The 20,063-nt window shown below is 35.1% G+C and overlaps 1 protein-coding gene across 1 annotated transcript in view; it reads left to right on the plus strand.

The window, feature by feature from the left end:
- Positions 1-716: 716 nt before the first annotated feature.
- Positions 717-20,063, plus strand: part of epas1b (endothelial PAS domain protein 1b) — a 47,326-nt gene continuing 27,979 nt past the window's right edge. The window contains exon 1 of the mRNA XM_077236383.1: positions 717-1,143. Within this exon, the coding sequence (XP_077092498.1) occupies positions 1,118-1,143 (26 nt within the window). The 5' untranslated portion in view covers positions 717-1,117. The remainder of the gene's footprint in view (positions 1,144-20,063) is intronic.

Below are 20,063 nucleotides of genomic sequence, written 5' to 3' on the forward strand. Positions count from 1 at the left end.
AAAGCTATACGGAGCTTTCAGACTCACACCCGACAGCAGCAAGAAAGACAGGAGCATTTTGATATATTCGCTTTAATATATTATGCTTTATTAGACAGGTAAGCAACTGTTTGGATATCTTAATCAACAGAAAACTAATTGTTATATAGCTCAACATGGCTAGTCTCTTGATTTATCATGAGTAACATGTTTGTACCATGGTTCAGAGACAACACTATTTTGTCAAGAGTGGCTAACATAACATAATCATAAAGAACATTGATAGAGCATTTTCTCCACCATGCAATACATTTTAAAATTAACTGCATGCCATTTAACATCACAAGCGATTAAAATTACATTTTAATATTGATCTAGCTTACTGCAGTGTGCAACAAGTGTCCATCCACCTAGCGAAGTAACATTATAACATAACTTTCAACACACTCAGATGTATTTTTAGTTGGTCATTCCGTGTCAACTCAACCAGAGGTCCCTGTCCCAAATATTTGATTTTGTTCATATTTTTTTTCTGAAGAAAGACAAACATAAATAGTGATGAAAGGCAAAATAATAAATGTCACAGATGTATATTTTCTGAGTAATCCACTATTTTGTAGAGGGGGTCAAAATGACAATTATCACATGAGATTCTGCCAAATTACAGGGGGGTAAAAATGAATTTAGAAAGACGGCCGCATTATTATTTTATTTGTACACAGAGATTGGTAGGTCTCAGTCAAGAGAAAGTAGACCTGCAGGAACACTTATGCAGGAGTGAAAGTCTTGTCAGCGCTGACGGTGGGCGGTTCCCAATGGCGGCTCCAGCCAATCAGAGAGCTCTGATTGATTGCTCAGCTGTCAAACACCCTTCAGTGAGACGCTGCGTTCTGTGAACCTCACTGACTTGAAAACAAGCGAGAAACTCCCTCACCGCGCTTGGATTTTACAAAAGTGAAGACTGTACGATCCTTGGCAGTGTTCTGAGACTGTACAGTCACTTTGGGCCTGCTGGTGGACTTTACTGCATTTTCACTATCAGTTTTGTTGTTATTTAACGCGAGTGTTTTGGAGCGTGTTCTGTTTGCACAGAGATCTGACTGCTGTCGAACTGCGGGGATAGCGAAGGGACCGAGAGATGACAGCTGAGAAAGAGAAGAAGAGGTAAGTTAAGCGGACTGTACGTGAGTAATATTCTAGGCTACTCTATTGTAGACACTGCAACTGTTGCGCAAAAGTTCAGGTGTATGAAGCGGCAGCAACAAGTGAATATCTGTGAGACTCAGACGCGCTGCCGATGGTGCATTGAGTCATTTTAATGTAGCTACCACACAACGTCATCGAAAGGGAAAGAAAGAAATAAAGTTTATGTATTTATTTACCAATGTGCATGAGTAACTGTAGCCTACCTAGATATATTACCTTAAACGCATTTTAACTTTTTTAAAGGATGTCAAAGCATCTAAATCTTTCTTATATTATTTTTACTTTTTTAAATAGGCTACAATATAATTCTGTACACTAAAAAAAGTTTTGATTTATCACATTTTTTTTCTTTTGTCAAACCAACTTAGATAAATTATGTGGTTCAGATAACATGTTTTGAGTTTCTGTTGTATTAACAGTTTTTCAATTTCAATAAACTTAAAATGTTAAGGCAACCAGTTTACTTTTTTTAAAGTTAAACCAACATTTTTTTTTACAGTGTAGACAATATTCTGCATTCTCTCATGTGCCTAATCTTTTATTATTATTTTAAATTTCTACTAGAGATACCTAAAATTATAAATAGTACATTGTAAAAAATATTTTATTTATCATTATATTATAACAATTTTAGTTTGCTTTCATTACAGTTGTTACAATTCTTGCACATTTGTGTAATTTGTACTAAATTTGATGAGTTTTAACTTTAATTTTCTGAATCAGTAATTAAATTCAGAGTGGTTGAAACTGCATTTCGTGACTTTGGCACCACTTTGATTTCATTTGACCGTTCAAGGCAGCACTTACACTTTTACCTAGTGGGTTGAAATTTATTTCAGTGAACAGGTTTTTAGTGAAGCACATACTTATTAGGTAGCATATTAATATTAAATTATCTTTACATACCCTGGGAAAGTCTGGTAACTTGAAGTCATGTGTATCTTTGAAGATTGAAAACCATCAGAGTGCAAAGAGTCCCATTAATGAGAGAAAAATGGAGAATGCGTTTGTGCATGTGTCATGGCTCTGCGAGTGCCTTGAAGTCTGCCTCATCCTCGTGACGTTTATTCACTAACAAGCTTTCTGCCTTTTATCTGATGAATCTCAGGGTGGCAGAACATAACCAAACATCGCTACAAAACTCAAATGAACAGAATGTATCTATCTACAGGACTGATTTTAGAGGGGTGCAAACACTTTAACCTCAAGAATGTGATTCTGCCTGTCACTGAAGGGGATGTGTTATGTGTGCATAGGTGTGTGTGTGTTTGTCTATACTGAACCCATATGTTTTGGTAGTTTACTTGTGAGAGATTAGCTCAACCCTGACAAGTTTTATATATATTTTATATGTTTGTATTCATGCATGTTTTGTAAGATAGATAGCCAGAGCCCCCTCCATGGCCCTTAATATATATAGGCTATATCATAAGCTTCAGTGGGTTATAATTAGTGGTGCACCCAAATGTTTTTTTTTTACCAAAACACAGAAACCACAAATTTTTTTTAATTTAGTTGAAAAACAAAACGTAAACCGTTTTCAGTTGTCAATATAATAGTGTATCACTATTATATTTGATCAGAACTGCAATTATGTACTGTTTGCAATGACAGGAATGAGCGAGGATCTAATTAAGTCATTGTTATGGTAATCATCAAAGCTCTGACTGAACATTAAGTATTTATGTGTTCATCAAGAGAACTGGATTGATTGCCTGAATTGGTCAGTTTGCACACTTTTTACTCACCATTTGTTGTAAGTCTTATTTGTTAATTGTTTGTTCTTGTAGTTCTCCGTTACGTCACCCTGAATCATCAGGCTTTGTCTGTGGTTCATTCTGTCACTGAGTGGCTCATTTATGAAGAGAAAGGCTGTGCTTTGTGGTGCTCTATTAACTCCCTCAGGCCAAAAGCTGGACATTAGCCTGTTTGTAACTTTCAGAGCTTTGTCCTGAACACAACCACTTACCTGAACCTATTACCTCATTCTCTTCTAAAATTCATGCTGTACTAAGGAAGGAAGTAAAAGGAAGTTGGTGACCTTGGTATTAATATTTAATTGCTATTTAATAATTAGTATTTAATTTGTATTAATGTGATACAACCCAGGCTTATTTATGCAAAAATGGCACCACAAGCAGCTTTTTCAATAATATTACTTTGCTTTTCTGCATTGTTCTCGACACTTTCAAGTGAATTGTACAGTGCGCTGTGCTAAAAGTGCCTTCATTTTGATCTGAAACAGAATAACGTGAATGTGGCAATGTTTTATTATGTTGGTTGTTGTACACTCTTAGAAAAAGGTTCAATCTGGTTCTAAATATAACCCTCAATTTGATGAGTTTTAACTTTCTGAAAAATTTTCTGAATCCGTAATTAAATTCAGGAGTGGTTGAAACTGCATTTCGTGACTTTGGCACCACTTGGCTCAATTTTGAAGAACATTTTACTTTATACTGAGAAACGTTCTATATAAAGAGAAATGTCTTAAATGATTGCATAATACTTTCATTTCTAATGGGTTATTTCAATGTGTGTTTATGATCTGTTTAATTCATAATATTTAATTAAAATGAATTTAAAACAGAATTAATTTAATCTATAAATCCTTAAAATAATCCCATTATTTTTTTAATCTATTGATTTTTTTAATTTTGATTAATCCTTTGGTTAATTTAACAATAAGTGATAATGAATCTATGTGTGAACTTTTAACTAGTGATTTATCACAAAAGATAAGGTTTATGCAGTGTAGGCCTAATTAGAAAAGGTGTGGCTGTCACATTTTAGGATTTACAGCAGAGAATGTTTTATTGCACAAGTGTGATTCCTGAAATGTTTTGTTCATTCCAGAGATTAAAGCTGTTTGAATATGTTCATTCAGCTAAATAAACGGGTGAAGTCACAACCGCATTCAAACGAACTGATGAACTAACCATAGCAACAGTATCAAACATGGCAGTGTCCATAAAACCGTACATAAAAGTGTTACCACGATTATTAAATAAATGAGATAAAAAAAACACACTTTAGATCAGTCTCGATATTTTTGTAATTATTCCCGTGAGTCGGAGCCACCATTATTGGGGAGCATAAACAACGCATTTTATCGACGGATTCCACACAAAACGACTAATTTAGATATGTCCCACCTACTGTAAACGCTATCATTAAACCTAAGCGATAGTGTTAACAAAAGCAAATGGATTACAATCCATTTGCTGAAGCAACCATGACATTTTAGCTTGGTTCTACAAGTCTTTGAGCTCTTTTATCGTGGCTTGTGTTTCACGGGATTCGTACCAGAGTCTCTAAAAATGAGCTACCGAGCAAGTTTACTCGCAGGAAAGCCAAATATCTGAAGCTGGTCATGTGATGCAAATATCAATGTATTCGATTGCAAAACATGTAGTTTTATTTCAGCTGAAAGCTGCAGTGAATTGTGTGTGTGTGTGTAAGTTTACAAAACTTTAGGGACATTTTTGCAATGAGTCTAGGTTGGTCATGCTCCGTCTCTAGTATGAGGGGTCTCAAAGCATTACACAAGCTTGTTTGTGAACATTTTTAATTGAGTCAGACCGTCTTATAAGTCCTTTGTTAACCCCATAATGCTTTCAATTCCAAAATATATATTGGTCATTACAGGTTAGCATACTATACAAATGGATTACAAATAGACACTTGATATGCTTCATGCTGTCACCTTAGATCAAGCACAACTTATAGGTCATAACATATTCAAAAGTTTGGGGTCAGTGAGATGTTTACAAATGTTTTTAAACAAGTCTCTTATGCTCATCAAGGCTGCATTTAGGCCTATTTGATTAAAAAAAAGTAACAGTAAAACAATCCTATTGTGAAATAATATAAATGAACTGTTTTCTATCTGAATAGATTTTAAAATGTAATTTATTCCTGTGATGCAAAGCAGAATTTTGAATTAGGCTACTGCAGTCTTCAGTGTCACATGATCCTTCAGTAATCATTCTAATATGCTGATCTGCTGCTCCAAAAACATTTCTGGTTATCAATGTTGAAAACAGCCGTGCCGCAATAATAAAATATTTTTTGTCGAAACAGTGATACATTTTCATTCAGGATACTTAGATGAAAATAAAGTTCTTAAGAACAGCATTTATTTTAAATTAAACTTAAAACAAATCTATGTAAAAAGTCTTTACTTTCACTTTTGGTTCACTTAATGCATCCTTGTTGAATAAAAGTATTAATTAGTGACTATTAGTGTAATCTATGACTAGTTGGCACAGACCCAAAGTACCAGTGTTAATCAACTAATTAACTAGTTGACTCGTCAGTACAGTCACTAAAGCTCAAATACCAAATAGATACTGTGGTATATCAGGACCTTGGTATATTTCAAAGGTGGTATCAAATCTGTAGGCCAATTGATCGAATTGGTTGAATTTTGAAAAGTTGTCTATAAGGGTAAATTTTTTATTTTATTTTAATTTCTTCATTCTGTGAATAAAAATTTGCTCAATGACATAGCAAAGTTATTTGTTTGGTTGAGTGGGTGTACTGAATATACTGATTTGTTAAATATTACTGTATTTTTATTCCTTTTCTTCTTTTAAAGGGTTAGTTCTCCCAAAAATAAAAATTCTGTCATTACTTACTCAGCCTCATGACGTTCCAAACCCGTAAATCTTTCGTTCATCTTCGGAAAACAAATGACGATCTTTTTAATCCCTCCATTGACAACTACGTAACTACCACTTTCAAGCCCCAGAACTCAATTTCATGAAGCTCTTTGTTTGCGCAAAAAACAAACATAACTTGCCAGTTAATAATAATCTTGAACGCACATTCATGCAACATCTGCTCTATGGATTGTGGTGCTCTCGTGAACGTGCGTAATTAATGACAGAATTTTCATTTTGGGGTGAACTGTCCCTTTAAGTTCTTGAATACATTGCTTTCTTGACATTACAGCCAACAATATTTAAAATATCAACAAGTTGAAAGGATAGTTTCTCTGAAAATCAACACTGAAGCCCTTTAGGGTCATTTATATTGACATACAGTATTATTGTCAAGCGACTGCAAGATTTAGCGCATGCTTTCTGTCTTTTCCACTTTGAGTCATTTGTTATCAGCAGCAGCAATTGGCATTTGAGTAGATCTGGCTGCACTGATGTGGGCATTTAAGACCTTTGTTTTCATAGGAGAATCTAAGATATGAGACTTTTGGTGGAGAAATTCAAAGAGCCTCCCAGCTGTAGGACAGTTTATTGTGACAGGATCTCTAGAGAAGGCCTGAACGGAGACTTCACAGTCCCCACCCTCCGCTAACTGCAGGGGTGCGAGGCAATGCTCTCAGTCTGGGAGCTTATTTTCTCCTTCTCTTTTTCTTGTTTTTCTCCCTCTTTCTTCAGGCTTTCTGATTCAGTATCTCTCCCATCTTCTTCTCTTTCTTAAGCCATACTGATCTTTACTAGTGTTTTTCCACTCTTTACCTCCTCCTGACACTTCCTGTTCACCAAGCCCATTCTTCCTCCTGCCGCATACTTCAATGTCAAGTTTTAACATCAGCTGCTTCCAGGTGAACTTTACTCTCATTACCCTTATTTGGTGTCCATCACTGACCTACGTCATTGTCTGCTACAGTAAACTTTGACCCTGATTTTCCTATAATTGCGTCAAATTTCTAAAAAAATATAAGTGTGCATGGCAGTAGAAATGGAACATCATCTGAATGAGCCTAATTCATTGTGTAGCAAGTGTTGGGTCTCTCATTTACTTTCACCTGACATTTTTATGTTCATAAATTTGGTATCAACCAGTGTTTTTTTTTTTAAATCTTTTTATTTTTTATATTAACTTTCAGAACCATACTTTTGACAAGTTGTTTTAAATATTTTTGCCTACAATAGTAAGAATTGCTAGTCAAAAATAATATAACAGAAGTAAAAATGTATATGACAATATAGTAAATAAAGTAGTGATAAACAGTCAAATTTCACCAGACTACGATTTCAGTTTTTCTTCTTTAAAAATGTGCGTTACTTACCGATTCTTTGAAATGCACTAGCAATTTCTGATAGACAATTTTTTGAAAATATATATTATATATTTTATGAATCTATTTTTATATTTTGATAAATATACATATTATATTTGTTTATTATCATTGTTGTTGTTGATAATGGCATTTTGCTTTGATTATTAATGTTAGTGACCAATCCAATATGCTGAACTTTTTTTCCCTTCAATTTTTTTTTTCTTTAAACACAGTAGTAAGTAATCATTAATCTGCAACAATTAAAACATAATATGTACATTTAATATTATCACTTATTTATTTATATCAATCTAAATATTTTCATCTTTGTTTTCAGTAGTGCAAGCTTAAAATTATTGACACTTTGGGTGATGTTCTTTAGAAATCCACCAAATGATGTCATATATATTGGTAGAGCTGATATCGGAATATCGGAAATGTGTGAAATATGAGTAATTTTGAATCATCTGAACTTCTGATGATACTCAGATGAGACTGATTATGTTGTATCTTTGAATCTGGCCTTTTCTGTACAGCTGCGTTGAAATAATCTGTATTGTGTAAAGTGCTATAGAAATAATGGGAATTGTATCGAGTGGTCCTCTTGAAGAATCCTGCATGTGCTTGAACAACTGTGTGGTATGTGCTTCATGCCAATATACTTATGTGCGTTACATCATGTCCGCTCTCCAGCTTTGCCGTCAGCAAACGTGAATTGACGTAATGTAAACCCCATCCATTTCTGTGATCTTTCCTCTCCTGGTCGAGAGGGTTGTATCGGCAATGGTTGTTTGGATGGGTTTGAGAACGTTCTGTTCCAAAGGATCAGAGATTAGCCTAGTCGTCATTGTTCTCTGTTTGTGTTTAGCAAGATGCCAAAATGAATAGAAAACAGACTGTAAGCAAGCAATGGCTTTGGTGTTTCTCATTAGAATGAGTGGTCAGCCCCCTCTCAGACTTCACCTCACCTCTCTGCTGCTGCGTTATACATTAACACAGAGAGTCTGCCGAGGACTTGAAGAGAAATTAAATGTGGCCAGACACAGAGTTTACATACTGGTAATGTGTTTACAACACATACTGGGCTTGGAGGGTGTATTATTTCCCTCATTGATGTGTACTGAATTGGAATAAACAGCAAAATGGAATACATAATCCAAAAATGTACTCAACCTCGTTTAATTTCAAAGCTGTTTCACTATAAATGGTGAGATTTTGAAATCCAAACTATCCAAACAAAATTTCATCCATCCATTGAAAATTGACAGGGACCAGATCACTGATGGTGTTTGATGTCACAATGTCATCACTGACAGATTTGAATTTGCATAAGCGAGATCAGCCAGGACAAAACAAATGTCTTGTGTTTGAGCTAAATGAGTCAGACTTAGAGAAACATAAGTTCCTGAATTTCCTCAAATTAAATAATAAAAAAACTGAGACACTGGTGATCGTCTCTGCTGCCTCAATATCAAACGACAGGTCCATCCTTTTGACTGAGTTCATGTTAAGCCTTCGTCATCTATTCGTAACCTTGGTGTCTTAATCGACTCAACTCTTTCTTTTGGCTCTCATATTTCTTCTCTTATTAAAAACTATTTTTTCCCCCCGTCTTCATAATATTGCACATCTTCGCTCTTCTCACTTTAGCAGATGCTGAAACCTTAATTCATGCATTAATCAAATCACATCTGGATTATTGCAATGCTCTATTTCTTGGTCTGCCCAAAAAACTTATTGCAAGATTTACAGTATATTCAAAACTCGACAGCAAGGGTTCTCTCCTCCACCAGGCGTTCTGCTCACATTACTCCTCTGCTTCATGACCTTCTCTGGCTACCCGTGGCATCACGTATTCACTTTAAGGTATTACTTCTAACGTTTAAGGCATTAAAAGGTCTTGCACCTCCATATCTGTCTGATCTACTTATTGTCCATCCCTCATTTCCGGTTGTCTACTGTAGGTGGAAGGTCATTTAGTGTTAATGCTCCTAAATTATTTCATTAGTAGCTACATTCAAGACTCAGCTAAAAACATACATGTCTTTTGGATAATGTGACTATATGTGTCCTTATGTAATTGTAATGTGTGTGCGGGTGTGTAAATGTATTGTAATGTAAAGCGACCTTGAGCGGACCTTGAGTAAAAACCTTTGCTCTGTCATTGAGCAAATATTTGTTCATGGCATAAAGTCAAATTTAACACTTTTCAAAATTAAATAAATTCCTGGTTTATAAAATCAAGTTTAGGCCTGAAATTTTTACTCATAAAATATCAGGTTTTGGAAATGTTATATGTTATGTTAATATTTTATTCATATATATATATATATATATATATATATATATATATATATATATATATATATATATATATATATATATATATATATGTATATGTATATGTGTTATATTTTATACATGCATATGTTTAGAATCTTTATATTTAGATGATACAATTTTTGTTTATTATTATTGTCAAGTGTCAAAACTAATATGCAGATTTAAAAATATATATATATTTTTTAATTTATTAATTATTTTTGATTATCTTTTTTTTAATTCCTGCTTTGGACACTAATAAGTAATCATTAGTCTGCAACAATAAAAACAAATTGTGCACACTCAATGTTACCTATTTTTATTTATTTATATCTATTTTCTGCCATCTAAACGTTTTCAACTTTGTTTTCAGTTGTGCGTAATTAAGTTTAAAGTGATACACTACAGGTGTTATTCTTTAGTACTGAATTATGCAATTGATTATGCAATATTTGGTAGAAACGACATTTGAATATCGAAAACGTGAATCTTGTTAATTAATAAAGGTCAAAGGTTTGACTGTGCACAAGTGTGTTTCACAAAAGAACTAAACTCTTATGGATTTGGAAGCACATGAGGGTGAGTAATGATAGAAGTTTCTCTCTTTTTTGTGAGAACAGGGTGAACAATCCCTTTAAAGGGCAAAATATAAGTGAGATGTCACAACCATGCAGCGCTGCACCTTGCACCCTGTTACCAATCAACTGTTTACTCTGTTCACAAACACTCAAGGGCCTGGGGGTTTGGGTTTGGACTTTTAGCATCTGGCTGCTGTGTCCTAAAGCATGGAGCTGTATGTTATGAAAATGCTTGTGTGTCAGGACAGCAGATGGCTGTGGACGACACTTCTTATCTAGCTGGATAGTACTTCCAGAGGCTACACGGTGACGTATTCTCTGACAATATGATTAAAATCTGAGACCAAGCAGAGAACGTGAGGATGGGGGAGGAATAATAACCCTGTCAATCGAAGAAATCGGGTTGCCTCGCTAGATGCTTGTTTATGAATATTATTTAGAAATATTCTTCTGTCGTCATATACCCTCGTTTGATGAAAAACTGTTAAGATTTCCAGAATGTCCAAGTTGCACTACTGTGAAATGGGAGGTGATTCACCCTGCCGAACTCCATAAAGCACAAAAATAGAACATAAAAGTGGTCCATATATTACTTCTGAAGTCCTACAAGAACTTTGTGAGAAAAAAACGACTGAAATTTAATTAATTCAAAAATCTCATTGTCTCAGCAGTCTGCACTATTGTTCTTATCTATAACTATTAAAAACAATTTTTGGTCATTGAAAACCGCTGAAATAAAATAACATGAATATTAGATACACTAACTGAAAGTTTGAGTTAAATTACTAAAATTACTAAACTAAAAATAAATGAAAGCTAAATCGCAATTCAAAACAAAACTAATAAAAACGACAAAAGTACATAACAAATTCAATAAAACTTAGTCCCCCTGTAGTAAATCGTTTTATCCCTTAAAACTCATCTTTGATCACCAACATGATATATTTAAAAGTTTTTTTCCTTGAAACCATTTCTTTATGCTTTAAAATAGCTTGAATATAACTCATCAACCCTTGCCTCATTTAGTATATGCGGTTCTATGAATATGCAAGTTAGCCCCGCCTCCACTCACTCACACCAGCTCAGAGATCCACTCGTTGATGATCACACATTGACGTGATTGGTTATGAATAAATATGAATAAATACTTGAATTGATGTAATAGTTTGGAATGACATGAGGATCTAAATCTAATTTGAAAAAATCAGATCTGGGCAAGATTTGAGTGTTCACACCATCTCTGAAGAAGTCTGACCTGGTCGCTTGACCCCCCAAAAAATCGAGATGGTCCTCACTGCAGAACATGAAATCCACGGGGAGGAGTCGGATCCAGATCCAACTCCTCCCACCTTACATATACCTAAACCTACCCATCTCCGCCTCCTGATCCCTAAACCCACCCCTAATCCTACCCATCTCCACTCCTTGGATCTTGATCCGTCCGCTCCCCGTGGATCTCATGTACTGCATTGAGGTGCTACTGAAAATATCGGATTTGTGCTACTTTTGCCTGCAGTGTGAACGGGTCTAAATGATGACATAAGCTTCATTTTATAAGTACACCATTCCTTTTAAGTAATAGCAGATCATATCTTGAGTTTATATTTATCTTTAAAGTAAAAAGTAAAAAAAAGACACTTATCAGAGATGTGGTCTAGACACAATGTGCTGCGGGTGACGCAATTTTTATTCTGTCTACACTGAAAAAAAACAAGTAATTTACTTAAATTAAGTTTTTACACATTTTTTTAAAAGTAAATTTCACATATGGAATTAAGTAAACTCTACTTAACTAAGTTAAATGAAATCAACTAAGTAATATGAAAGTAACAAAGGAAATAAGTAATTTTAACTTGACTTGTAAAAGGTTGAGTAATATCTATTTAGTTGAAGTTTCCTTTGCAATACATTTCACTCAAACAATATAACATAGATGTTTCTAAGTAAAGCATATACTTTAATACAAAGTAATTAATACAATAGTGTGAGACACCAGTATCAGAAAAGTTGAGTAATTTTACTTGATTTTATAACGTTGATATTTACGCTTTCATTTCTACACGATTGAATTAGTACTAATATGGAATTGACTTCTTTTTTTTTATTCTTGATCAAACTTTTTCATGTAAATTACATTTGTTTTTTTCATTAATATTTACTTCACCACAAAATCATTTGTGTAGTGTTTTTCTTGATCCAGTTCTCCATCTCTCTTCATCATATCCTGTCTTCTTTCATCTGTAATGTAGTGGGTTAAAAATAAGCATTTAAAAAGTAACAAAGGTTTTGTAGGCAATGTAGTTTTTTTTTCAAGCACATTAAATGTGCTTGTGACCTGTAGTTCTTTCCTCTTTCCCAGGTGCATAATGATGTAGTGCACTGTAAAACAAAAATGTCTGTTGAATGCCAGTTGCAGCATTGAGACACATGCCAGGTATGTGCTTTGTAGGGATCATTTGAAGTTACATCTCGCTTCTTTCATGCACCATTAGCATCTTGCAACTTTTTGAGTTTCAAAATAGTATGTTCCATTGGCTGATTCTGATGCTGACTAAGATATGGTTCAGGTGAAGATTGTATAACGTATTGTTGGGAGCATTACTGATGAGATGAATCTGTGTCATGCTTCAGGTCACACATGTGGACCATGAAGATTCATTGTACAAGCCTAAAACTGCACCTTTGCTCCGTTTCCCTCATGCTCTAGGAATCCCCTGAGAAAAGGCCGAACACAGGCGCCCGCATCCGTAGACTCGGTGAGGTGATTTCATGCACCGAGGGTGATTATTTTGAAAAGCTGTTCCTTTAATCTGGTTTTACAGCTTATCTTGCAAGGTGGGGCACTTATGGTTTATTATCTATCTATCTTTTCAACAAATTCTTAGGTTTTAAGAATTGAGTTATCATTCCAAAGAAGATCATTTTTCAACCTTATTTTAATTATGCATCATATTTTAATATTTTTCAAATAAATGCTGTTGTTTTGAACTTTCTATTCATCAAAGAATCTTGAAAATAAAATCTATAATTTTTTACACACAAGTATTAAGCATCACAACTATTTTCCACATTGATAATAAGGAATGTTTGGCATCACAGCAATATATTTCATTTAAAAATATATTAAAATAGAAAACAATTATTTTTAGTAATAATATTTCACAATGTTAGTCTAAAACCACAGGGACTATTTTACAAATTGCATTATAAGCATAATAATTTAAGTGAAAAGTTATATTGAAAAGTACATGCATTTCATATTTCAAAATCATGAACCTTTATTAAATAAAAAAAGCTTACTTCCACAAATCCTAGACTTTCACTTTCAATTTTGATATCATTTATAGTTTGCCATGAAATTCCCAGATTGTGCGACACAAAAGCCGTTTGAGGAGGTTTGAGGAGGACAGTGAAGGTCAGAGTTGAGTTCTAGGAAATACGCAAGGCAAATGGCCTTTCTTTCAGTCATAAGGTAGCGTGTCATTGTTTGCATGCCTGAATAGGTCAAGACTTCTTAGTAAGGTTTCGAGTTTGTTTATGGCTTCTCCAATGCCGTGCGAGCGTTTTATCATTAACTGCATCTGTGAGTGCAAGGCCATCGGTTCAGCTGTTCGGCCGACCTGCTAAACATAGTTCAAACCGATTTTCCAAGTCAATAGCTCATTTAAGTTTGTTAATGTATTTATTTGTGGCTTTGTTAGGTTCTGAAGGCAGCTCATATTTCAGCTTCAGTTGCTTGACTTCAGGATCCGTATACAGTAGCTCATTTGTCAAACTGAAATAGATAACATCCTCATGACAGGCTGACGTCTATCGCTCTTGCGTTAAATACTTTGAATTCTCAGTGTGATCTAGATGGTTCAACAGCATGTCAATCTCGTCACAAGCTTTTGGTAAAGTGTGCTTTGGTTGAGTGTTTGATACTCTGCTTTGAGTTTCACTGAACTTGTTTGTTTGATTTTTGTTGCTGCATTCGCGTTGGTTTGGAAACTTACCATTGTTACTGTTTGCTTGAGTAAAAAGGTGCAAGTGATGTAACAAAGTGATCTCAAATAGAAAATAAACCCTGTAACTACTTAAAACTGTGCAGAATGTGTTGCTAACGTTTTAATAAATGGAGCCCAGTTGAATATGAGAGAACCGGAACGCAATCATTTGTGAGGAAGTTTTGTCTCGGTGTGGACACATTTCAAGAAAATAGGTTATTGTTGATATCTTCACTCAATACAATGAATACAAACTTCAAAACTGCATGGTTTTGTAGTGTTGCAGGACAGTAGAACCTATAAAATGTTTGGATGATTTTATATACATACATATACAGGTGCTGGTCATATAATTAGAATATCATCAAAAAGTTGATTTATTTCAGTAATTCCATTCAAAAAGTGAAATTTGGAGATTATATTCATTCATTACACACAGACTGATATATTTCAAATGTTTATTTAATTTAATTGTTATGATTAAAACTGACAACTAATGAAAATCCCAAATTCAGTATCTCCGAAAATTAGAATATTACTTAAGACCAATTCAAAAAAAGGATTTTTAGAAATGTTGGCCAACTGAAAAGTATGAACCTGAAAAGTATGAGCATGTACAGCCCTCAATACTTAGTTGTGGCTCCTTGTGCCTGAATTACTGCAGCAATGCGGCTTGGCATGGAGTCGATCAGTCTGTGGCACTGCGCAGGTGTTATGAAAGCCCAGGTTGCTCTGATAGTGGCCTTCAGCTCTTCTGCATTGTTGGGTCTGGCGTATCACATTTTCCTCTTCACAATACCCCATAGATTTTCTATAGGGTTAAGGTCAGGCGAGTTTGCTGGCCAATTAAGAACAGGGATAGGGGGATAGGGGCTCACGCCCCTGCCCCTTTTGTCTCAAAATGTATTGTGCCCTTTTCTGATAATTGTAAATAATAATAATAATTATTATAAATATTATAATAAATGAAACACACACACAGCCTTGACACTAACAACAATAATAATACAAACAAATATCATAATTAAAAAAAAAATTGGCGGAGAAGTGGTAGGCGGAGTTTCCTTTGCAGCGCCTCATACGCATTTAATGGTTCTGGTACGCACTACGCAGCAGTTCGCGCAGGTCTCTTTAAACGAGCAGCAGGTAACGTTTAAGCTTATACGGAAAATTACATTCATCCTACCATCACCATGCTACTCTAAAAGTTGCTGCAGGATGCGAGTTATTCTTAACTACAATAAAAGTATAACTCGATTTCAGACGCATTCTGAGTGACACTGTCATTCGTTTTTATCCAAGGAATAAAAGTGCAAGGGGAAATACATCTAACAGCTAGTTTAATGAAATCTTAAGTCCATGTCCAACTCTAAATTGTGAGGAACTTATATCTTTGATTTCATAGTAACGCTTTACAATAAGGTTCATTTGTTCATTACTCATGTAACATGAAATAACCATGAGCAACATATTTGTTACTGGAGGCTATATCTTAGTTAATACTACAACTGTTAATTGTTTATTCATGTTATGTCACAGTCAGTGCATTAACTAATGATAACCAATACAACTTTTGATTTTAATGTTTTAGTAAATCCTGAAATTAACTAAGATTAATAAATGCTGTAGAAGTGCAGTTCATTAGCTAATGTTAACTAAAACAAAAACAAAAATAAAAACAAAAATAATCAAGAAGTAATAATTGTTTTTATTTAGTGCCCTTTTTGGTCCCTCCGCCCCTGCCCCTGAGGAGGTCTGTGCACGCCACTGGTTCTTCGGGTCACTGCCTGTTTCCCATTGTTGGTCGTCATATGGTCTTGCAGCCTGTAGAAATCCGCGTCTGCTACACGGGGTTCAGAGGGTTCACAAGATGGTTTCATGTCCTGAGTGAGCACTATCTCTATTGTTGAATGTCCTGCAGTGTCCTCTGGGTCTACACACTTACAATAAAGTGGACTGTCTGTACTGAACATATTCACCCAGAGAGCTCTTTAGTCTGAAGGAGCGAGTGAAGCATGCAAGACCTTTCGAAAGATGAGAACTTGAACTGATTTATTTACTTTTGTATATGTGTGACACACTTGTGCTGTCAGCATTTTTGTATTGCAGATGTTGAATGGTATAACGTGACCACTTTGATCATCTTAGGTTGTGTGGTAGTTTAAAAAGACCTTTATACAATAAGTCATTGGTGATTGAAATAATTATTGGCCTTTGCATCATACAGTTTCTACACATTTGTCTTCTGCAATCTTATTGGATGCAGGACTGGAAAAGTGGACATTAACATCCTTAACACGGTCTCCATAGAAACCAGCTCAGTTCCTATTTATTTTCTTCTAAATGGGAAAAGAGAAATAATAAACAGGAGCATTGTTTCTGCTATAATATGAAGAGTTATTTGGACTGCATCACTTGTAACCTGACGTAGGACCAAGATATCAGACCAGAGAGGTCTTTTTTCTTTTCTTAAAAAAAATTATTTTTAAATGAGCCACAACAGAAACAATAACGCACCAGGATTTTTTACTTATAGCATTCACAAGACTATGATCAATCATTATGAATGTCATTATTTTTTTTAAACCTTCCTAACCTCACATTAGAAGAATGACTTAGGAAGACATTTCACAGCACAGAAAAGCTTACAAAGTCAACTTATAACAAATAAATAAAACATCAGTCATTGCCAAGAGACAACTTGATTGGGTTTTTACTCTGCCCTTCTTAAAATTGTGAGACAGACACATTGTGACCCAGTTAAACATCAGTCATTCTCCCTAAACTACAACATATGCATGTAGACATGCTGAAGACGATCTGCTGAAGTTCACACTGAGCATCAGAATGAGAAAGAAAGGTGATTTTAGTGAGCGTGGCATGGATGTTGGTGCCAGACGGGCTGTCGAGTATTTCAGAAACTGCTGATCTACTGGGATTTTCACACACAACCATATTGATGGTTTACAGAGAATAATCAGAAAAAGAGGAACTATCCTTGTTGAATCCAGAGGTCAGAGGAGAATGGCCAGACCTGTTCAAGCTCAATAGTAACTCAAATAACCACTCGTTACATCCAAGGTCTGCAGAAGAGCATCTGTTGTGTTCATGCAACACGTCACACCTTGAAGCAGATGGGCAACAGCAGCAGATGAACACACCGGGTGCCACTCTGGAATTGGACAATAGAGGTTGGAAATTATTGTCTCCATTCCTGCTAAACGCATGGATGCATCCTGCCTTGCATCAATGGTTCAGGCTGTGCTGGTGGTGTAATGATGTGGAGAATATTTTCTTGGCACACTTTGGAAAGTACCAATTGAGCATTGTTTGAATTGCCACAGCCTACCTGAGTATTGTTTCTGACCCTGTCCATCCCTTTATGACCACAGTGTCCCCATCCTCTGATAGTTACTTCCAGCAGGATAACACACCATGTCACTAAGATAAAATCATCGGGTTTCTTGAACATGACAGTAAGTTAACTATAATCAAATGGCCTCTCCAGTCACCGGATCTCAATCCATTAGAGCACCTTTGGGATGTGGTGGAAAGGGAGATTCGCATCATGGATGTGCAGATGACAAATCTGCAGCAACTGCATGATATTATCATCAAATGGAAAAAAATTATGGAAAAAATCTCTGAGGAATATTTTCAGTACCTTGTTGAATCTATGTCATGAAGAATTAAGCCAAAAGGGGATTCAACACGGTATTAGATTGGTGCGCTAATTTCCTTAGCTGCTTTTAAAAAAAGAATATTTGACATGCTGACGTACATATGCACTTGTTTTAATTAATGGTAGGTAGATCTCGACCTTTAGTTTTTATTTGGTTCATTTATATATTTTAAACTCATTGTATTTTTTTTCTGTGTGGATATTTGGTAAACTTTGTGTAAATCTGTATAGTATTTTAATTTACATAATGTATTGTTTTTCAGCTCATGGTTGAAAATTGTGCTATAAAGGACTCCCTTGTAAAAGACTGTCTCAATGGGACATTTCCTGTTTAAATAAAGGTTAAATATATATATATATATATATATACATATATACATATATATAGCTAGTTGTACATAATAAAGTGGCCGGTGAGTGTACAATATAATGTTGTTTAGTTGTTCTTCAGAGATGAATGAAATCAAAATCTGTTTACAACATGTGGGTTTTGGTGTAACTGTGATCTTGCACATAGGGGTTGTGTTATGCTACAGTTACAGTGAGTTAAAATATCACTCAGTGCTGGTGGTGATATATCTCGCCCTCTGAAGTGACCCACAAACCACAGCTCAAGGCACTCCAAGTGCATGACTAGCACACTTTTGCTTGTCACACTGAGCTTTTTTATCTCTCTAAATGAATCAATGATCAATATAACATTAAATAAGAAGGTTACGGTTTAATTTATTATATTAATATTTTTCTTAATTATAATAATATTTTTATTTTATAATGCAACACGATAGTTGTGGAAAGTAATGACTCTCACCTTCTGATTTCTTATTTTCAGATATCTTGTGATAAATAAATATAAATATGGGATTATCAGTGTCATAGAAATAAATTCCACCAGTCTTGGTTGTCAAGATGAATGGATGGATTAATTAATTATTTGATCTGTAATCAGAGAGTTGTCAACATTCAACAAGATATATGGGAAATAAATACTAGTTCCTGTAAATAATCTCTTTTCATGGGACAGATGTGTTCTAATTTGGGACAATATTTTTGTTTATTAAATTCAGGATGTAGCTATAAGTGATCATTCCCATAAGCACTTGAACCAGGCAGGAATGTCCCACTTGAGATCTGACATTGACCCATCCGCTCCTGGCAGTTTGGGCTGACTAGAATAAATAAAGCAGTACAAAGTTATGAGTTCCTTTTGCAGTGTCATTATTACTGATTTATTCTGTTACTCAGTTTATCATGTGTTTGGGCTGTAGCCTGTTTATTCACTACTACAACAAACGGTTTTCTTTTTATTCTATTATGATGTTGATCAAAATAACTGATTTGATTGAAGTTGAAGTTCATTTCTGAAAGTGTGTGTGTGTGTGTGTGTGTGTGTGTGTGTGTGTGTGTGTGTGTGTGTGTGTGTGTGTGTGTGTGTGTGTGTGTGTGTGTGTGTATGGTTCAGGGGGAACCCTACATTATGGGGACAAAATCCCTCACAAAGATGGCAATATCCTCAATCCTTGTCCATCAGTTTATGGGTAGGGTTAGGGGATAGAAAATACAGTTTGATCATTATAAAAATCATTGTATATGGAACGTCCCAATAAAAAATGAAAACCGTGTGTGCTTGTACAACTATCTTTGTGAGGACTGGTTTGGGTTTAAGACCATCGGAGTGAGGACAAAGAGAGTAGTGAGGACATTTTGGCCGGTCCTCACTTTCTGAGACCCCTTTAAATGCCTGCTTGAGGGTCAAGACTTTGTTTTAGGTTAATTAATTATAATCAGGTTACAATTAGGGTTCGTGTTAGGCACTTAGCTGTGATGGGTAGGGTTAGGATATGGAGCTTGAGATTGCATTGTGTCAATGAATGTCCTTCTCTCAAAGATAGATGTACAAGAATGTGTGTGCGTACGGATTCATTCGCACCTGCCGGACACTGGCTCTTTCTCCGCTGCCCCAGTTTTTGGGACTGATGTCTGCTTCTGCAAGAGTGACTTGAGTTGAATAAGAAAGACTGTCAAGGGCACAAAGAGAGTGTTATTCTCTTGAAAAACTTGTAGATGCACGGAAAAATAAATGGGTTGAGCATTTCTGTGTTTAAGCAAATGGGTAAAAAAAAACAAAAAAATCCTGGTTTTATTGAGATTCACCCATAACTAATTATGCCCAGATCAGGGCATTGACCAGATTTATGGATAGTTCACCCATAAATGAAAATTAGCCCATGATTTACTCACCCTCAAGCCATCCTAGGTGTATATGACATTCTTTTTTCAGTCCAATA

This window comes from Siphateles boraxobius, unplaced genomic scaffold (genome assembly GCF_051911475.1).
Source record: "Siphateles boraxobius isolate OS27281-9 unplaced genomic scaffold, OSU_SipBor_1 20, whole genome shotgun sequence".
NCBI lineage: Eukaryota > Metazoa > Chordata > Actinopteri > Cypriniformes > Leuciscidae > Siphateles > Siphateles boraxobius.